At 51.5% G+C, this 18,564-nt stretch overlaps 2 protein-coding genes across 4 annotated transcripts in view; both read right to left on the bottom strand.

The window, feature by feature from the left end:
* Window positions 1–1,047: 1,047 nt before the first annotated feature.
* Window positions 1,048–5,592, bottom strand: LOC130391304 (zinc finger protein 436). 2 transcript variants are annotated; one of them, XM_056601366.1, is made up of 3 exons: window positions 5,502–5,592; window positions 4,754–5,237; window positions 1,048–4,542 (listed from the first exon to the last, which is right to left on the bottom strand). In XM_056601366.1, exons 2-3 carry the CDS (start codon window positions 5,205–5,207, stop codon window positions 3,161–3,163), a joined length of 1,836 nt encoding a protein of 611 aa, XP_056457341.1. In that variant the 5' UTR covers window positions 5,208–5,237; window positions 5,502–5,592; the 3' UTR covers window positions 1,048–3,160. The 2 variants fall into 2 exon arrangements, with proteins under 2 accessions (XP_056457341.1, XP_056457342.1); XM_056601367.1 differs by lacking the exon at window positions 5,502–5,592 and adding an exon at window positions 5,357–5,442.
* A 2,262-nt stretch (window positions 5,593–7,854) lies between these two features.
* megf8 (multiple EGF-like-domains 8) overlaps window positions 7,855–18,564 on the bottom strand; it is a 31,050-nt gene continuing 20,340 nt past the window's right edge. For both annotated transcript variants that reach the window (XM_056601364.1, XM_056601363.1), the window contains 21 exons: window positions 18,335–18,548; window positions 17,957–18,197; window positions 17,510–17,642; window positions 17,120–17,373; window positions 16,794–16,904; window positions 16,559–16,677; window positions 16,146–16,383; window positions 15,876–16,047; window positions 15,375–15,538; window positions 14,931–15,066; window positions 14,423–14,654; window positions 14,176–14,302; window positions 13,592–13,802; window positions 13,131–13,345; window positions 12,534–12,729; window positions 11,847–12,012; window positions 11,202–11,394; window positions 10,791–10,961; window positions 10,227–10,357; window positions 9,675–9,807; window positions 7,855–9,452 (listed from right to left, as the gene is read on the bottom strand). In XM_056601364.1, the coding sequence (XP_056457339.1) occupies window positions 7,866–9,452; window positions 9,675–9,807; window positions 10,227–10,357; window positions 10,791–10,961; window positions 11,202–11,394; window positions 11,847–12,012; window positions 12,534–12,729; window positions 13,131–13,345; window positions 13,592–13,802; window positions 14,176–14,302; window positions 14,423–14,654; window positions 14,931–15,066; window positions 15,375–15,538; window positions 15,876–16,047; window positions 16,146–16,383; window positions 16,559–16,677; window positions 16,794–16,904; window positions 17,120–17,373; window positions 17,510–17,642; window positions 17,957–18,197; window positions 18,335–18,548 (5,144 nt within the window). In that variant the 3' untranslated portion in view covers window positions 7,855–7,865. The remainder of the gene's footprint in view (window positions 9,453–9,674; window positions 9,808–10,226; window positions 10,358–10,790; window positions 10,962–11,201; window positions 11,395–11,846; window positions 12,013–12,533; window positions 12,730–13,130; window positions 13,346–13,591; window positions 13,803–14,175; window positions 14,303–14,422; window positions 14,655–14,930; window positions 15,067–15,374; window positions 15,539–15,875; window positions 16,048–16,145; window positions 16,384–16,558; window positions 16,678–16,793; window positions 16,905–17,119; window positions 17,374–17,509; window positions 17,643–17,956; window positions 18,198–18,334; window positions 18,549–18,564) is intronic.

Raw genomic sequence — 18,564 nt, 5'->3', positions numbered from 1 at the left:
ATTGCAGCTTGTAAATATGTATTACTTTAAACACATATTCACAATCTATATTTTACACATTAGAACTGAGATAAATGGTTCAGACATTGATTGCACAGAATTGTATCATGAATCCAACATTTTAATAACATGCTACTAAAGTGCTAAGTGTAATCGGGTAGGAAGAAACAGATTAAGAAAATGCTGCAGCAGCAAAGAAATCAAAAGAATTTTCCCATCAAACTAATTTATATTTTTGTGTGATAAGAATAAAAAAATCATAGGTATAAAAATTTTTTTTTTTTTTTTTCCATTCCCCTCCCAAAAACTTTTTCAATATTAACTGTGAACATAATGCGATTCCTGGCATTTCCCAGGGGTCGGTTGAGGAGCTTCCTGTGAAGCCTCTAAAGTTTATCATCAGGGACTGTTTGGTTTCCTATCTACTCACTGGGGTGGCCCCTGGCGGCAGGACTTCCTGATGCTCCACCTACAGCAAGGGCACCTGAGGGGTCCGTTGTTCATGTGCACGGCCCTCCTGTGCATGAGCAGTGGCGGCAGTGAATCCTGGTGTTCCGGAAAGAGTCTGAGCTGCGGGGGGCAGACGGGGAACGTGAGCTTCTGGGATGGAACAACAGGGTGGGCCTGTTTCCTATGGGGCCTCATCTGCCCAGGAGACTAGAAGGTGCAGCTGCAGTGGGGACACGGGTACACACAGAAGACATGGAGCGGATGTGGGTGTCTCTGGACTGCGTTGGTATATTCCTCTGAGTGCTATCATTGACGTGTCACTTCAGGAAGTTTACGTTGTATAGGGCTGGATGGGTCATTGTGGAAAGGGGTGCAACTCAGATGGGACTGCAGGGTTGACACTTCGGAAACGAGGGATCAAACTAATAAATCACACATTTATAAACGTCTTATTTATCTTTTTCTTTTAATTTATAAGACATTTTTTCAGTATTTTTTAAGTGATTTAAAGGCAGAGTTGGTGTGCTACGATATACACATGCATTGTTTTAGCCATCCTTCAATGAATACAGTTTGAACACCTGAAAGAACGTTGCATGTTGTGTTATCGTAGTATTTGCACACACAAGAACCCCAGCAAGTAGCTTAAAGATACATAATCAAGCCTAAAATCATTTGAAACCTTTCTGACCATGTCTCCTCTGGCAAAGAATACAAATGGAGCTGCTTACCTTAAGCATTTTCCACAGGAGGAGTTTGATGGGGATCCTCCACGAACCCATTAGAACAGGGTGCGTTCTTGGACTTGGTCTTCACGCTATTGCAGATTCTAGTGTCGTCAGATTTTCCTCTACGGCCTTATATCTAAATACACTTGTTGGTTGTATAACTTTCGTAGAGGCTCCTCTTCTTCTTTCTCCAAAACCCATTTTGACAGATGTGATGGCCTATATAACGAGTTTTCCACCTGAAAGGTTACATATTTACCTGAAGTGTCCGGCCCTTGAATTCCCCTTCAACAGCGGCGCAGTTTTTTTTTTAGATGACTTCTCTTGGGTAAATGTGTCATCTTTTTGTTATTTTTCTTCCCTTCAACAAAACAAATACAAAAGCAATAGAACAAACGGTAACGTCATGTATCCAACCAAGCAGTGGAGAAGTTTACATTTTTAAAGGCAGCGAGTGTATAAACCATTTGCACGAGCTTGCTTCAGACCAATTTTTTATTTTACTGCTCAAGACAGCATTTATCTTTTATTTACCAGACAGGCAGTACGTCTGTGCAGTGCGACACCAATACACATTTGTGTGCATAGGTGAAACAAAGACAACATATATTGATTAACTGAGGATGGAGTTGTGTGGAAATGTGCATTTCAGCATAACTTACCTACCCAAACAACCACATGAAAGCTTCTGTTCCACTCACAATAATAAGAACTAGGAGTACCGTTTTGCTTGGCCGTAAGAGTCTCCGGCCCGGTGCCAGGCGCCAAGACCAAGGGCCCAGAGCCTACGGCCCGGACAAGCAACAACTTCCATCTTCACCGAAGCCACATCTGTATGATGTAAAATAATACTGACGTGGCCATCATATCAAAAAACATAGTTGATCTCAGGAGATCATTTCAAATCAAACCTGTTTATAAATGTATCTTTAGTATTGCATTATTTGCTCTGTGTGTACTGTGCCAATGCACAAATTAATGTTTTAATGTAAAAAATAATTAATGCGTTAATGTATGTGGAACAGTCTAATAATCAAGGCTCAGACCGACATCATGATCATACCCGCAATGGTCTGCTATACAAAAGCAACCCATATAAACATTTTATTTACATATTTTACTACGCAAATGCAAACTAACTAATCTAAATCCGGACAGTTACATAGTCATGTCATTATCTGGACAGAATTTACATTTCCCACATTCATTAAATAAATAAAATACAATGAGATACAATCAATGGCTTGATAAATAATACCAACTGCTGTAGTGTTTTTTTTAATAATGCAGTGCTGTAGCCAGTGTTGGAACTAGAAAAGTATACACACAATTTCCAATCCAATTTATGAATTGAATTGATCATAATGCGTGACATAGTTGTCACATGCAGTAAAACAATATGTTTACAGAACTATGTTCCTCCAAAAAAAATCAACTGCAGAGATCAGGAGACAGACAGACACAGTTATACCAACACTTACTAATCTACCTATAAAGCCAGGGATCTGTGAGTGTGTGCGTGTGTGCCAGTTATTTCTAGAACCCTGTGTATTGCTGAGGACCCAAGGAAGTGCAGTGTCTATCGTGAGATGGTTTGAATGAGTAAAAGGAGCTGCAGGCACCAATCCAGGAATTTAAGAAATCAGCCTCTTTGACCGGGCACTGCACTATTGAATTCTACACCAATCTCTTTGAACGGTACCCGTGACCCAAAAAACTGATTCGTTGCCTGGCTCTGGTTCCTTGCCGTTCTAATATTGCTGTTTGAATTTCTTCAATTCTGCAATTCGAACACGCGGTTAGATGGTAAAGAGGGTTTGGGTATGAAAATGTAAAGCAGAAAACAGATGAGCCAATCGTCATGTTGTGTCTTTAACTTTGATACTAAAGTGTTTTTTCTCCAGCACTACTCTCGCATCAAAAGACGGTTCACATAGCTCAGAGTTTTTTGGAACGAGTCATTACAAGCACCTCAAAGTGACTCAGCGACATTTGGCCACGTGTCCGCTGAGGTGGTGAGAACGGGCGAACCTGCGATGGCATTTGGGGCAGGAGTGAGGCTTCTCCCCCGTGTGGGTCAACATGTGGGTCTTCAGATGCCCCGACAGCCGGAAACCCTTCCCGCACTCCTGGCAGGTGTAGGGTCGCAGGTTGGTGTGGATCCTCATGTGCTTGCCCAGGTCTCCTGAAGACGTGTAGCGGCGGTGGCAGTCGGAGCACTCGAAGGGCTTCTCCCCAGAGTGCGTCCTCTTGTGCTTCACCAGATCCCCCGACTGGGCGAAGCTCTTGCTGCATTCGCCGCACTTGTACGGCCGCTCCCCGGTGTGCGTGCGCTGGTGGTTGCGCAAGTGGGAGATGCGGATGAATCGGTTGCCGCAGACGGTGCAGTGGTAGGGCCTCTCCCCGGTGTGGGTCCTCAGGTGGATCTTTAAAGCTCCAAGGTCTCCGATCTTCAGGCCGCAGTCCCCGCACTGGTGGGCCTTCTCGTGGGTGTGGAGCTTGCTGTGAATGCGCAGGTTCTTCCGAGAGTTGAAGTCCTTCCCGCAGGTGGCGCAGTGGAAGGGTTTGTCGCTGGAGTGAGACAGGAGGTGTATGTCCAGACTGGCCTTGAAGCCAAACTGTTTCCCACACTCGGGGCAGGCGTAGTCCTTCTTGCCCGAGTGGGTGGTCAGGTGGCACTTGAGGTGGTAGGAGCGCCGGAAGGCCTTGCTGCAGACCTCGCACTTGTAGGGCTTCTCGCCCGTGTGGATCTTCATGTGGTGCCGCCAGCCGCTGCGCTCCGAGAACCTCTTGCCGCAGTCCTTACAGACGAAGGGCCGGTCCCCCGTGTGGGTGCGCATGTGGTCTCCCAGGCTCTGCGGCGTGGCCATCTGCTTGCCGCACTCGGGGCAGTCCACTCCGGTGTCAAAGCAGACAGGGCTGTCCTGGGGCTGGGGGTTCTCAGGTTCGTGGCACACGTGAGGACCCTGACCCCAGGTCTTCTCAAAACTCTTCCCGCAGCTGCTGCAGCTGAGGTGCCCGCCCTGGGTGACCACAGACATGTCGTGCCAGCGCTGGCAGTGGTTCCTGAGGTTCTTGAGGTACTGGAAGCTGCGGGCGCACATGGGGCACGGGTGCAGCCGCCGCGGAGGAGGTGCGGGGTGGGCCTCCCGGCCGTGCGCTCGCAGGGCCACCTTGGAGGTGAAAGTGCGGCTACAGTCCGGACAACTGTGCTTGGGGGCGGGGCTTAGTTTTTGGCTGGAAAGGCATTTTTTCAAGTCGTCGAGGTATTCTTTCTGGTGGACCCATTTGACGTGGTTCTCCAGGAAATCCCAGCTGGTGAAGGAGACACTGCAGTGCTGACAGGGGAAGAACGGCGTACCTCCTGAGGAAACGAGTGACGGAAGAAGCAAATGTCAATTTAGAGCCATATTATGTGCGAAATGCTTTTTCTATTTTTAACACTACAGTAACAATTGATGCTTGGGAGATTTGTAACACAGAACAGTTTAATAGATACACTGATTAATGAACAAATCGAAATGTGAATGTATTGCAAATTTGTTTTCAGTATTATTGGCTGAATAAGTTCCTACCTTCACCGTCCTCTGCTCTATCAGTATTTTGGTTGTTCTCTGCATCTTGGGCGTCTTCTTGTAGCTGCTGGCTACCACTCTCCTTTTCAGCATTGGACTCTGGTTCTTCCTTTACCAATGCAGAAGTTATATCTATTTGCAGTTCCGAAGAAGACTCCTGCTTAATGTTTTTGCTATTTTGTTCTGCAGATTGAGCTGCTTTGGATGTTACAGTGTCAGAGTCGTTACAACTCGACGTGGTGCTGAAATGTTGTTGCTCGCTGATGGCAAGGACCTCTTGCTCCTCTTTTATGGCAATGTTCAATTCAAGGGCATTTGCGTGGCGCTGCCCAGTGTCCTCTTTATCAACATCCAACTTCAATGTGGATTCCGTTTTGGTTATGACTAGCTCGGCACATTTAACTGTCTTAGTCTTTCTAGGTAAAGGCTTCCTTCTTGCATACTTGATCTTCATTTTGTCCTTATTATCATCTCTACTTGCAGCCTGTAGATCAAAAACATTAGCGGTGTTCACACAAATAAACGCACGGCATTCAGATGCGTGTGCAATTATATAGATATCGCGCATTCAAATAGTGTAACAACGTTACATGTATAACGCACCTAAAATGATTCAAAGTGCGTTCGATTCTTCCCTTTTCATTATGTCTAGCAACGCTCAAACTCCACTACTGTCCGTACTGCTGCCAGATTCCTTTATCCGCTGGTTTGCCCTTCCATTAACGATATTGTGTGCAAATGTGAATACCTGCTTATTCTGAGTGATAAAGCTGTGGTTGAACCTTAGAAGTCGTAGTTAGCTGGATAGCGTCCTGCAGACGGAAAACCGTGGTCAGTCAGCACAGCAGCAGCTTTGACAATATACCGGAAATATGGCGGAAAAGCCAACCACTTCCGGTTGTTCTGACCAACCATTCCCCCTATCTAAATAACGCCAATGTTATGGTTTCTTTATTCTCACTTATGTCTGACATAGTGACATTATTACTGATATTATAAATGACATAGCCATTAAGTGACGGACAGAGGTACGTTAATATTAATATTGAGGTTAAACAAGTTTTCTTCCACTTTGACTTTATTGCCGCCAACTCATCGCCTGGACATAATCTGCAGTCTTTACAGTCTTCTGTACAACACGGTTCCCTTCTTTGAAAATACAACACAGAAAATAATCCTATACAAAGATAAGACAGCATGTGAACAAAAGTAGGAAAAAAAATAAACTGGTAAAAAAGTTGTGATGCTTAATCTTGTTAATGAGGGTTGTAATACATATTATCATTCAAACGAAATTCGTTTTAGTGAGATTTTAGTTTGATACAATGTATTTGCTTTTATAAGATACAATAGCACCATTCACACACGATCAACCACAACTGCATTCAGCCTCTATAAACAGCATTTTATCGTGTAGGTGTATGAATATCGATGAGGAGGAACCTCACCCTTTCGCTTTCACATAAATAAAGTAACACGATGCCTCCATCGAGTGCATAAACAATTAAATTAAGACCAACTCTTACTATCGGTACAATGTAACAAGAAGCGCCACACACTCCTTGATATGGCGGGGGGTCAGAAGTTCAGAAGTAAGCATGTATTTTTTCTTCACATTTCTCACCAGGAGAAGGCCACTTCCCACTTCATTCACTGTACTCTTCCCACAACATTACAATATATGAAGAACAATTCCCATGCTGTATATGCATCTCACTTGTTTAAATTAACAAACCATATTTGAATTGACCTATTGAGTCATCCCAATGAAAGGTATTTGGCCTCCAAACTATTACAGCAAAAGCCAAACATTCTTTGACATTTAAAATTGAAAATAATATTCATTCCTTCATTTGTTTAACTTGATAAAAATAAAGAAGCAATCCTTAAACTGCTCTGAAACAAAAACAAAACCACTTTTAATGTTATACTTGATAAAGTGAGCCCAGAGGTGGATGATCAGATTCAGACAGTAAAGTCTGTGACTCTAAGCAGTGGGCAGGACTTTTATTTTCCAATCCGAACCTCCCGAACCTTGGCGTGCTATAAAGGAATGACACGTTGTTGAACTAACATAGTTAAGAGTGCACCTATTGACCACGGAGGCACAAGGCAAGCGGACGTGAAGGCAAATGAGCAAATTGAGTAAATGAACCAAAAGACAAACAAAAAACACAAATCCAAGAACATCAACCATGCTCACGTGGTTGAAGAGTAACAGCTCACATGAATGAATATGCAAAACTACTCTAAAGTTTACAGTCAGTTTTACAAGATGAAGTAGCCTGCTATATATTAAATAATTGCATTCACACAGGACATAAATCCATTGGGTAGGACCAATCATTCTCTTTTCCTCCCCCCCTCCCATCTGTCGCAACCAAGTGTTGCACATCAGGTTGCAGTGATCTTAGGTTCAGTTTTTCGCCATTGCAACTGATGATTGTCACTCTTACAGGTTTAAAGCACGTATTGGTTCCAAAACATCTCGACCCTGCATGGGCCAATGTGACGGAGAAGAGGAGGCTGTCCCGCTGCAGTCCTGTCCGTGGACCGTACAAGGCCGGCTGCTAAGCGCACTCACACCTCACAAACACAGAACGCAACGGTAGCTGAGCAGGTGGTGAGCAGGCGCGGTGCATTCTGCAGACAGCAGGCTTGGTCATGTGTAGCATTGAAACATAGCGACTCATAACGCAATAAAGGACAATCAGTTCATAATAACACAGTGTATGTACAAATAAGTTCATAATGCTGACTTCTACTGACATTAAATACCTCATTATTTTGGCCGTGTTTTCTTTGACTTGCAGCTTTTTAATATTTTGTCGTTTCCTTGCGGTGCCTCTTAACCGAAACACTATGAAACGCTTTGCCATTTTTCACCTCAGGGGATGTCGTCCAAACATGCTACATCGTGTTACCATAGACACGACCAACGTTACCGTCGAGAATGGATTTCAATCCATCTGTTGAGTAGTAATTATGCTTTCTACGCAACCATTTAGTGCTTCCGTTCACCAGTCCCTCAACAGGGCCATAGTGGTGAGGCCGGTTCACTCACCAGTCCCTCCATGTCCTTTACATCGTGGCGAGGCGGTCCCCAGCCCCTCTACATGGCCATAGTGGTGAGGTGCTGGTGCCCCAGCAGCCCCTTGCGCCCGCCCCCTCCCCCCGGGTGTGTCCCGGCGTTGCCGTGCCCGCAGTACTCCTGCAGGTTCTGCCGCAGGGTGACCAGCGCAGAGCCCAGGCAGGCGCGGTTGGGCGCCAGGATGCCCCCGGGCAGCTGGATGAGGACGGTGGCCACCCCGGCCATGCCGTCGTCCGTGGGCTCCAGGGTGATGGGCCCCACCTTGAAGGACGAGTAGGAGAAGCCCATGAGCTGGGAGAGGAAGGGGTCCGAGCGGCAGAAGTGCTGGTAGCCGCTGTGCGTGGACGGGTGGTGGTGGTGGTGGTGGGTGCCGGGGGCGCCGCCGGTGGTGGCCGTGCCGGTGTAGTGGTGGGTGTTGAGGTAGTGCAGGGGCAGGTGCTGCCCGCCGTTCCCCCCGCTGCCCAGGTTGAGGTGGTGGTGGTGGTGGTGGTGGTGGTGGTGCGCCGTGGGCCCCGAGCCCGCCTCGTGCTTGTAGGAGACGGCGCCGGCCCGGCCGCGCTGGCTCACCACCACCGCGCCCAGCTTGCCGCTGCGGGCGTGGGCCAGGGACACGGTGCTGCCCCCGCCGCCCCCGCCCACCGACGGCAGGTAGATGAGCTGCGGCTCCTCGGGCTCCAGGTACACCGTGAGCTTGGCGAAGGGCCGTGACGCCATCTTGGTCATCTCCTGGATGTGGCGCTGCTGCTCCCGCCGGAAGTCCAGGAACTGCTTGACCTTCCAGAGCAGCACGCACACCGACAGGAAGAGGAAGAAGCAGGAGAAGAAGACGGAGAAGAAGACGAAGAGGTCGATGTGCGCCTGGTCCTGCCGCAGGAACAGCAGGCCCTGGGACTCGCCCTGCCGCTGCTCCGTGCCCACGCCGCGCAGCGCGATGTAGAAGCGGCTGGACTTGAGCGAGTGCACCTCGTGGGGGAAGGTGATGACCACGCGGTCCCGCACGCCGCGCACCACCAGCACCGTCTGGGGCTTCCACACCGTGATGTAGGAGATGAGCCCCTCCGCCCGCTCCTCCCGCACCTCCCTCTCCGGCCCAGCGGGGGGCTTGGCCTGCTGCTGCTGCTGCTGCTGCTGCTGCTGCTGCTGCTGCTGCTGCAGCGCGTTGCTGGACGGCGCCGGGCCCCCCGATGGCGGGCCAGACGAGGCGTTGGCAAACACCTTCATGGGGGACGGCGGTGTCTCCTTCTCGCCGGCCGCCGCCGCCGCCGCCGGCCCGGCGCGCGGCGCGGGCACGTCGTCCTCGATGCGGATGGCGTGCACGCCCGTGAGGCGGTGGACGTCCACGGTGAAGGTGTCGTGGGAGTTGGACACGTACACCTCCACCTCGCCGAAGGTGACGTCGATGGTGACGCGGATGTCCACGTTGGTGAACTTGGGCTGGGCGCTGAAGAAGACGGTGCGGCCGCGCGGCAGGTTGCGGATGGACGGGTCGTGGAAGCAGTTGGTCTGCGAGGTGGGGTCGAAGCAGCACTCGCTGTCCACGTTGAACTGCCGGTAGCACTGCCGCCCGTTCACCGGCGTGCCGTTGAACGAGTCCTTGCACTTGGCGCACTGCGGGCCGTGTGAGAAGAACCGGTTAAGGGTTTTATTGCGTCATACTCTAATCTGTTATTATGATGTGGAGGTGGTGTTTTCTGGGGAAACCACCTGATGAGCCAAAGGCCCATCTCCACCAAATATATCTGCATTGTAAAATAACAATTATCGATATGTAAATAAAGAAACGTTCTCCCCCCCATGCCTGTTACTGCCTGGCCCTTGGCGGCAGCGTACCTGCTGTCTGTAGCAGTCCTTGCGGTCGCTGGACGAGGTGCTGGGACACTGCACCGTCTCCGTGTTGTTCTGGCAGGGGCAGCCCGTGCCGTCGTGCTCGATGCAGGTGTCTGCGTGGCCGTTACACTGGCACCTGGTGGGCAGAGCGATGGACGCAGAGGCAGCAATGACTAATGTGTATTCATCTGAGCTACAGGAGCATCGAACCTGAACTTGTTGTTGTTACTTGTTATGATGGAATAATGTCTGTATTTGATTTAATATCAAATGAAAACACATGAATATTCATTGTATAAATGTGTCTATATTTATATATTAAAGAATATATATTGTATTCAATTCTTATGAAAATACATGGTATAACATATCCACTAAGTTCCACCTTTTTCTACTTAAACCTCTTTAGTGTATAGTCTGTCCCTCTTAATAGCAGTTGACAGAGGGCTGGGCCGCATTTCTGTGCAAACAACGTCAACAAAGTATTAAGATTAATCGTGAAAACCTTTAAGATCGACTCAAACATGAAACAGAACAGCAGGGGGCGCTACTCACTTCTCACACTTCCCCTGCAGCAGGAAGAAGCCGCTGAGGCAGCTCTCGCACTTGTCCCCCACGCTGTTGTTCCGGCAGCTCACGCACACGGCGCTCTCCTCGCTGGGGCCCTCCGTCACCCAGGTCTGGATCTGGTTAGGGCAGCAGACAAAGGGACTGATAAACAAGGTCTACTTACTACCAGCATGGTCTAGTTAGTGTGTTTACGCCTACATTTAGAGCATTATGCAGATGCTTTTACACACTCCCACACCGACCGAGTCAACCATGCCAGCCAGCGCGTCACGAGCAGTTTGGGTTGGCCGTCTTGCTCAGGGACAACTCAACACCCAATTAGTTCTTGGTTCGAACCCCAATTTCCACTCTATACTGCATCCTCGAGCAAGATGCCTACAGGTTCACTGAGTGTTTCTGTATAGAAGCCTCTCCTAAATGCAGTACTACTTTGCAGTTATAGTACGAATAATAAATAGCTATCCTTAAAGGGTGTTACCCAGACTGACCTGTAGTGAGTACAGATACAGACGATAAGGCGCAGAGAGAGCCACACCAGCAGGTACTCACGCTGACGGAGTCCAGGGGGAAGGCGTTACCGTTGTCCAGGGCCTTCTTGTGCTCGTCGCGGGACAGACACAGGGCGCTGTTCCCCCGACAGAACTCCCGGCACGGCCGGCACGCCCCGCCGCCCTTGGCCGAGCCCACGAACAGAGGCTTGCACTTCTCACAGTGCTTGCCCTGGAGGAGAGAGACGCCAAAGTGAGGCATGCATGGGTCTGTTAGCGATGGTTATCGAACCAAGTACGTTGAAATCAACAGTGAACGGTATAAACTCAACCACAAATCTACACCTTAGACGAGGAGATTGACTCTCACGTCGATGAGACGCCAGCACAGCCCCATGGCTTGTCCACGTGTGTGTGTGCCTATGTGTGCGTGTGCGTGCATGTGAGGTGCGCGTGTGGCTCGTCCACTCACGATGGTGTTGTTGTGGCACTCCAGACATTCGTCGCGCCGGCTCACGCCGGCGCAGTTGCTGTGCTTGTTGCAGCTGCACTGGGACGAGCAGTTCTCCCCCACAAAGCCAAAGTGACACTGGCACACCCCCGGAGACACACACGTCCCGTTCAGACAGCCCTGCACGCACTGCGGCTCGCACTGCCCGGACACACTGCAGGACGCCGGTTGGAGGGGGGGGGGGGATAAGTGAGTACATGAGGAGGGGGTTGAACAGCTGTGGCACACTGTGAAATACATTACTTTCACTTTGGTCTGAGCTAAGACGGGCAACAAACATTATCAGCATATTTTCCAGTAAACGAATACATTATCTCAGTCACTGCTTGACATTGTTTCTCAAACACCTTCTCTCTCGCACACTCAAGCGGGAGGTGTGCCATGCCTTTATAGTCGACAGTTTGCTGTAGCACTGCTTGAGGGCCGTGATAACCTCATTCACTCTGGCTCGTGCAGATCACGCACGGCGACTAGTACATCCGGTCTTGCCAAGCGCTCACTCTCACGCACTTTCTCTCACCCAGTCTCATACACACTCCCTCTGCCTCATCGTCTCCCACACTCTTCCTCCCCCTCTCCTCCTCCAGGTCGTGGACCAGTGCTCACCTGCTGAGGAGGTAGCCGTGCTTGCAGGTGCAGTGGAAGCCCTCGGCCAGGTCGTGGCAGTCCTGGGTGGCGTTGCAGTGGTGGTGGGCGTTGGCACACTCGTCCTCCTCAGGGCAGTAGAGGAAGGACCAGCTGCCGTTCCTCATTGGACACACCGTCTCACCGCCTGGACCCATCAGCCAAAACAAGATCAAAACCACAAGATCTTCAGCCTTAATCATGGACACCGCCTGGAGTTTGGTGCTTCAACAGCAAGCGTTGTTTGTCACACACTGACTGAAAGTCTTAAGCGATGCATGCTCAAAAAAACATGGTTCGTCCGGCTGTTGGTCTGGCACTCGCAGTAAGGAACACTTGAGTCACTAGATCAGACTGGTTTCATCCTGCGTTAAACCATTCAATGAGCCAGGCCTTAAATACTGGGTTTAGCCAGAATATAACACTGGTTCAGTAAAGTTAGATCACTGGATTAGCCTAGCATACAGTACTGGGTTTAGCCATTATACACTGGTTCAGTACTGTTAAACCCCTGGACTAGCCTAGCCTCCAGTCCGGTGTTGAGCCATTATACACTGGTTGAGTCCTGTTAGACAACTGGATTAGCCTAGCCTCCAGTCCGGTGTCTAGCCGGTATATATAATTAAACCACCAGGTGATCCAGTGCCGTGTCTGAGTGGGGGTCCTCACCATCCAGGCCTCCCTGCTGGCAGCGGCCGGCTCCGTTGCCCCCGCGGGCAGCGCACCAGCCGCACTGGGGCCTGGCGATGCACCGGGAGCACTGGGTGATCTGGGAGCACTGGGGGGAGCAGGAGTCTCCCCCGGAGAGCAGGCGGCCGCACTGGCCCGCCTCGCAGCGCAGCGGCACGAAGGACGGACTCATGCACTGCAGGGGGGGGGGGGGGGGGGGGGGGGGGGGGGGGACAGGACCGGGTGGTTAACAGTCTGGCTCACACCCACTGGGGAGGGGGCGAGGTCGGCAGGTCAGTGTCAGTCCGCCTGACTCCCTCGTCGTGTTGTTTCCTCTGGTTGTTAACCATCTTTGTATCGTCATGTCCTGTATATTTATTTGTTATAAACTGTGCTACAAGGTGATATTGAGTGTCTTGAAAGTCACCCACACATAACATGCATTATTATGATTATTAATATTCACCGTGACCCCATCACCCAACAAACAATCTTATTTTCCATGCAATAACCGTCAGGGTTTAAACCCTCTGATAAAGCCTGCAGAGATACAGGGAACCTTTGTAAAGGACCCTGAGCCCTAGGACCAGGCCCTACCTGCTCCAGAGCCATGCTCCACACGCAGTGCTGCCAGCCCCCGTCGGAGCCCCGCGAGCCCAGGCACAGGCCGCAGCTGTGGAGGCTGTGGCAGGGCGAGGGGCAGGGCAGCGGGGGGGACGACTCCACCTGCATGGGGGAGACGTTGAGCAGGGCGTAGCTGAAGCACGTCCAGTCGTAGGTGGGGTTGACGCTGAGGATGCGACGGGTCTCGCCTGCAGGGGGCACCAGGGGGGGTCAGGGGGGGATTGGTTTGGATAGAAAACCAGCTCCTAAGGATGTGCAGGGCTACACTGGAATACAGCAGCCAGTCTTATGGCGGATGGACTTAAACATAGCTTAAATACAAAAAACAAGTTCCTTATTACAGACACACAAAATGATATGAATCAGACATCACACAATAATCTTTTGGTTTGGCGCCTGGGGCGGAATCGGTGGGAGCGCCCTCGACCCTGTACCTGTGCGTTTGAACTGGCGGGTCCACATGCACTTCCCCGAGGCGGTGCACTTGGGACAGTCGGACGCCTCACAGCTGGTCTCGGTGCAGTTGCTGGAGAGGAAGATCTCCCTCTGGTTGATTCGACAGTCGTGCTCCGACGTGCAGCTCACGGAGCTGCTGATGCAGGCGCCCTCTGGACAGTTGGTGCACCACTTGCACTGCAAGGCCGGCTGGGGAGGGAAGCACGCTCGGGGGTTTGCTTCCATGCATTGTCGTGATTCACTTTTTACTTTTATTTAAAACAAATTTGTTGTTCTTGTTGCCTTGTTCCTCTTGTTAACCACTTTGTGTTTCTGTTTCTGTTTTCACTTTCTGTTTTGCACGAACAGCGCTCTATAAATAAAGTTTGATGTCGATGTGTTATGGTGTGAATCACATTACTATAATGTGGCAAGAAAAACGAAAGAGACTGCCGCAGAATCAGTGATGTAGGGACACTTCGTGAGCCTATTGGTAAGTCTAGCCCAGTGGTACCCAAAGCGTTGTGTCCGGCCCCCCGTTGACCTGTACAGGACCCCTTTGTACGCTAGCGCTGCTGCTGACCTGCGTGGGGCTAGAGAAGGCCCTGGGGTGTCTGGCGAGACACTCGCTGCAGGTCTTCAGCCTGCGACACTGGTCAGGCTGCTTGGGGCTGGGGGAGCAGGGGGCCAGGCTGGAGGAGCACCCCATCCTGGAGGAGGTCAACATACATTAATGAGGGAGGGGGGGGGGGGGTTACGTAGGATGCAATTCTCTCCACTGACACTAGGAGGCAGCGTCTCACGCAGCAGGCTTCACTCAGACCAGGTACCTCTCGGCAGCGTCGGAGGAGGTGCACGCGCCGCTGCACCACACGCAGCTGCCCGTGGTGACGTTGCAGGACTCTGGCGTGGACAGGAGGCTGCAGGGGTCGGCGGGCACCGTCAGGGTCAGGAGGCGTCCCAGCGTCACCCCGTTGAAGCCCCCCGACAGGAACAGCCGTCCGCCCAGGCCGGCCATGGCCAGAGACACCGACTGGTTGACCGGCTCGCCCACGCTGGGGACTGGGGGCCGGTAAGGAGTTGTTGGGAAAATAAATACATATTTTTTAACACCTTAGTTCTTTCAGATGCATGTCATTGATGAGCAACTTGGGCCTCTTGCTCAGGGACGCCAGCGGGGAGACTGCAGAATATGGGAGTTTTCCAACCCCCGACCTTTTGGTGTAGGAGTCAAACACCCTGACCACAGCACTGTCCTGCAGTCAGATCAATGCAACAATGTTCTTTAGACTGATGAATACAAAGTACGGTAACATCCTGAGGAATCCAGATGTGTACCTGCATTGATCCAGGTGTTGCAGTTGATCTGGTAGAGAGACACCGTGTTACTGTAGTCCTCCTCCGCGCTCCTCCCGCCCACTATCACCATGGTGTCCTTGATGAGCGCCGCCGCGTGGAAGAAGCGGAACTGAGGCTGTAGAGAGGAGACAGTAGAGGTCACATGGTCAGCTTCCTTCTGCTAGCTCTTGCCCTACACAGATAGCCCAGACCATTCACACCAAACGTAAGGGGGAAAAGAAGTGTCTCTAGCGGAAAAAGCATTTAATGAAAAGGACTTCCACTGCAAAAATACCGCCGGATTAAATCACCCAACACGGATTTGAAGCAATCCAAAAAAATCGATTTAATGTCATAAACATGGATGCCACCCCAGTGGTCTTGGCTGCAGTGTGTATTTGACTCTTGAACCCCCAGAAGGGGCCCAGGGCTGGAGGGACCTGCCTTGTTGCCCTGGGAGGGGACCAGCAGCGACCAGGTGAGGTTGGGGTAGTACAGGCTGTACAGCTCCCCCGAGGGCTCCACCGTCTCCACGTGAAAGCGGTATCCTCCAAACACATACACGGCGTCCGTCTGCTCGTGGTAGACCGCCGAGTGGCCGTAAAGACCTGTGGAGAGACAGAAGTATATCAGACAAAAGGCAGAGGCTTGAGTCATGGGTTTGGGCTTTTATAAAAAAAAAAACTCTGCTTCATTTCATTATTTCCACCTAAAAGGTATCCATATCAATCCCATCTATTCCTCTACATAAATTGTGTTAATCCTGTCCAGCTCAGCTGTTTGCGCTCAACTTGGCATTCGTTTTGTCAGGACTAGGGGTTTCATTCCCGCTGGGGTCACCCTGATGCAAAGGAGGTATTCAGTCACGGTATCGCACGGCGCTTGGGATTAAAGCTATCTATTTTGGTTTTGATTTTAGAAGTCGTTGTAATTCATCCTCCAAACCTGTAGGGGGCGTGCCGATGTGTGGCGTGACGGTCCAGTTCCCAGACTGCACACCGAACTCCAGCAGCTGGTGGTTGAACCCGTTCTCTGGAGAGTAGCCTCCGATCAGGAGCACCGTGGCTTCCCGCCGCACCGTCAGGGTGTGTCCCGCCACCTGGGGCAGTATCGAGCTCTGAAGAGGAGGACACGCCAATCAAACCAAATGTTATATGTCCATCCTGCTTCATTTAATCCCGGAGTGGTATGGCTGTTACAAGAGTCCACTCTAACCTTGTACTCTCTCCAGACCAAACTACTGAGGTTGAGACTCCAGGTATCCATGGCGACGCCCTTCTGGGTCACCCCGCCCACGACCAACATGAAGTTGTGGCTGGAGCCCTGGCCGCCAGAGTGAGGGTCCATGTTGGTCAGCAGGGCGGCGGCGTGCTGGTAGCGGGGCACGGGGAGGGAGCCGCCGTCCAGAGAGCTCGTCAACATCTGGGTCCACTTCTGCTCCGACACGGCATATCTGAAACACACCCGGGAGCTGGGGTCAGGGGCCACGATCAACTAAAGAACAACATTCTTTGAAACATTTGACATGACTTACATGCATTCCTCATATACATAGTTATGCCTGGTCATTACAGCACTCCTCCTGAGGTCTGATTAGGTAAGCCAGCCTTCTAGTAGCTTTAATTTACCTGTACACATTTCCCAGAATCCCCTCTGAGAGCGAGAGGCCCCCGTACATCCAAAGGTTTCCCAGGGGCCCAGAAACAAGAGAGTGGCCCATTCTGTGGAGGAACCTGTGAGCCTGGTTCTGGGGTACAAAACACAGCATCGCATTAAGGTTAGCGCTACCACAACGACTGCGAAGCATACACGATACAAACACTGGTGAGGGGGGGCTGTGAGGGGCCCGAGCGGTGGTCTTACCGCTTTGAGCTGCGTGTCCAGGAGGGTCTCCCACACCAGGCTGCTGGGGTCCAGGGGCTCCGAGCAGTCTGACCCCGCCCAGTTCTCTGAGCACACACACACCCCTGAAGGCTGAGAGGACAGAGACGAAGAACCATCAAATCACAGATTTAGTGAGTTCTTTCATCCCTGGCTACAAACACTCAAACCTTACCATGTACATTAAAATAGCGATGTTGACATTTGGCAAATATAACTTTCAGAGACGGATGTCACATTGATTGACTCGTAGAAAAAAAAAAACATTATTATAACATTAGATCAGAATCCATAACTCCCTCTCTTACTAGGTTACAAGACCCTCTTCCCTCCGTCTCCCCGCAGTCTTGAGGGCACAGGGGCCGGTCGCAGAGGGCTCCCCCGTAGCCCTGGGGACACTGGCACAGGCCTCCTTGGCACTGGGCCCTGGCCTGGCACACGGGGGCCCCGTCCTCCATGCCCCTCTCTGAGCCCCGGGGGCAGCGGCGCACCCAGAAGGAGGCGTTGAAGCCCTGGGGCGTGGCGTCCGACACGTTGGTCTCAAAGTAGACCGAGATGATGCCTGAGGGGGGAGGGGGGTGGGAAGAGATTGAGCCATCAAGCCATTGCTGAGCCATCAAGCAAAGCTATTTGGGGATTACACATTGGGTGCATCATGGGTCCAAGTGGTGCTTTCGGGTTCCCGGACGAGCGGTTACCCGAGGTGGCCTCCACGGTGACGGGCTGGGTCCTTGTGGTGCCGCAAAACGCTCCGATTAGGTTGCTGTCAGGATGAACGACGCCATTGCCCAGGAAACGAGGAAGGCCGTCAAACACGTAGACATAGGAGCTCTGACGCAAACACAAAGAAACACGAAAGACTCTTAATACAAAGTGCACTCTCAACAGCTGATACACCGCGATAAAACAAAACGAGGCCTGTTTAAACACAAGGGCAATAATCCAACACAATGGGGCTGGTACGGTGAATCCTAACCTTGGGGTCGGGACCCTACCTTTTCTGACTAAAAAGAAAATGAAGGGTCCCACAAAGAACACCTATACTCAAACAGAGTCATTTTGGGTGAAGGGACCCAAATGGTTGGGAGGTTGAACAACTGGGAGGTTATGAGAGCTATGGATGGGCGGGGGTCTCCCTCACTCACGGCGCACTGGGTGTGGGAGTCAGGGTGCAGCGTGAGGGCCACGGGGGGGCAGAACTGGCCCGCAGTGCAGGGCGCCAGGTTCTCCGTCGTCGACAGGACCCACAGGCAGTGGGAGAGGCCTCCACCCCCCCCGGCCTCCCCCCGCCAGCCCAGGGAGGAGGACAGGGGCAGCGGGGAGGAGGAGGAGGAGGAGAGCAGCACAGAGCGGCCCTGGCACTGGCGGTAGCACGTCCCGTTGTTACTGGAGGGGGGGCGAGAGAGTTGGACCGACAGAGATGGAGAGAGAGAGAGAGAGAAAGAGATTGAGATAAGCAACCATACACGGTTTTTCCATTATAAATGACACGGTAGTGTATAAAGCTAGGGGTGAGCGTGTACCTGGGGTCTCCATAGTAACCGGGTAGGCAGGTCTCGCAGTGCGCCCCCTGGGTGTTGTGCGTGCAGTAGCACTGGCCCGTCTGGTTGTGACAGAAGCCCTGCAGCAGGTCCCCATGGCCGTTACACTGGCAGGGCACGCAGCCGCCGCTGCCGGCCAGGGCCGAGCTGAAACTGCCCGGACGGCAGTGCTCGCAGTGGGGGCCCGTGGTCCAGTCTGACAGCGGGGAGAC

Source organism: Gadus chalcogrammus, chromosome 11 (assembly GCF_026213295.1).
Source record: "Gadus chalcogrammus isolate NIFS_2021 chromosome 11, NIFS_Gcha_1.0, whole genome shotgun sequence".
NCBI classification, from domain to species: Eukaryota; Metazoa; Chordata; class Actinopteri; order Gadiformes; family Gadidae; genus Gadus; species Gadus chalcogrammus.
Note: the sequence above shows the minus strand (reverse complement) of the source record. Positions and strands in the feature narration are given on the sequence as shown.

What these genes read in the sequence shown, in the direction of transcription:
- LOC130391304 (XM_056601366.1), bottom strand. Translation starts at nt 5,207, where the DNA reads ATGAAGATCAAGTATGCAAGAAGGAAGCCTTTACCTAGAAAGACTAAG. An exon ending in TAGAGCAGAGGACGGTGAAG is followed by an intron (nt 4,543 to 4,753) that starts GTAGGAACTTAT and finishes TCGTTTCCTCAG; the next exon opens with GAGGTACGCCGTTCTTCCCC.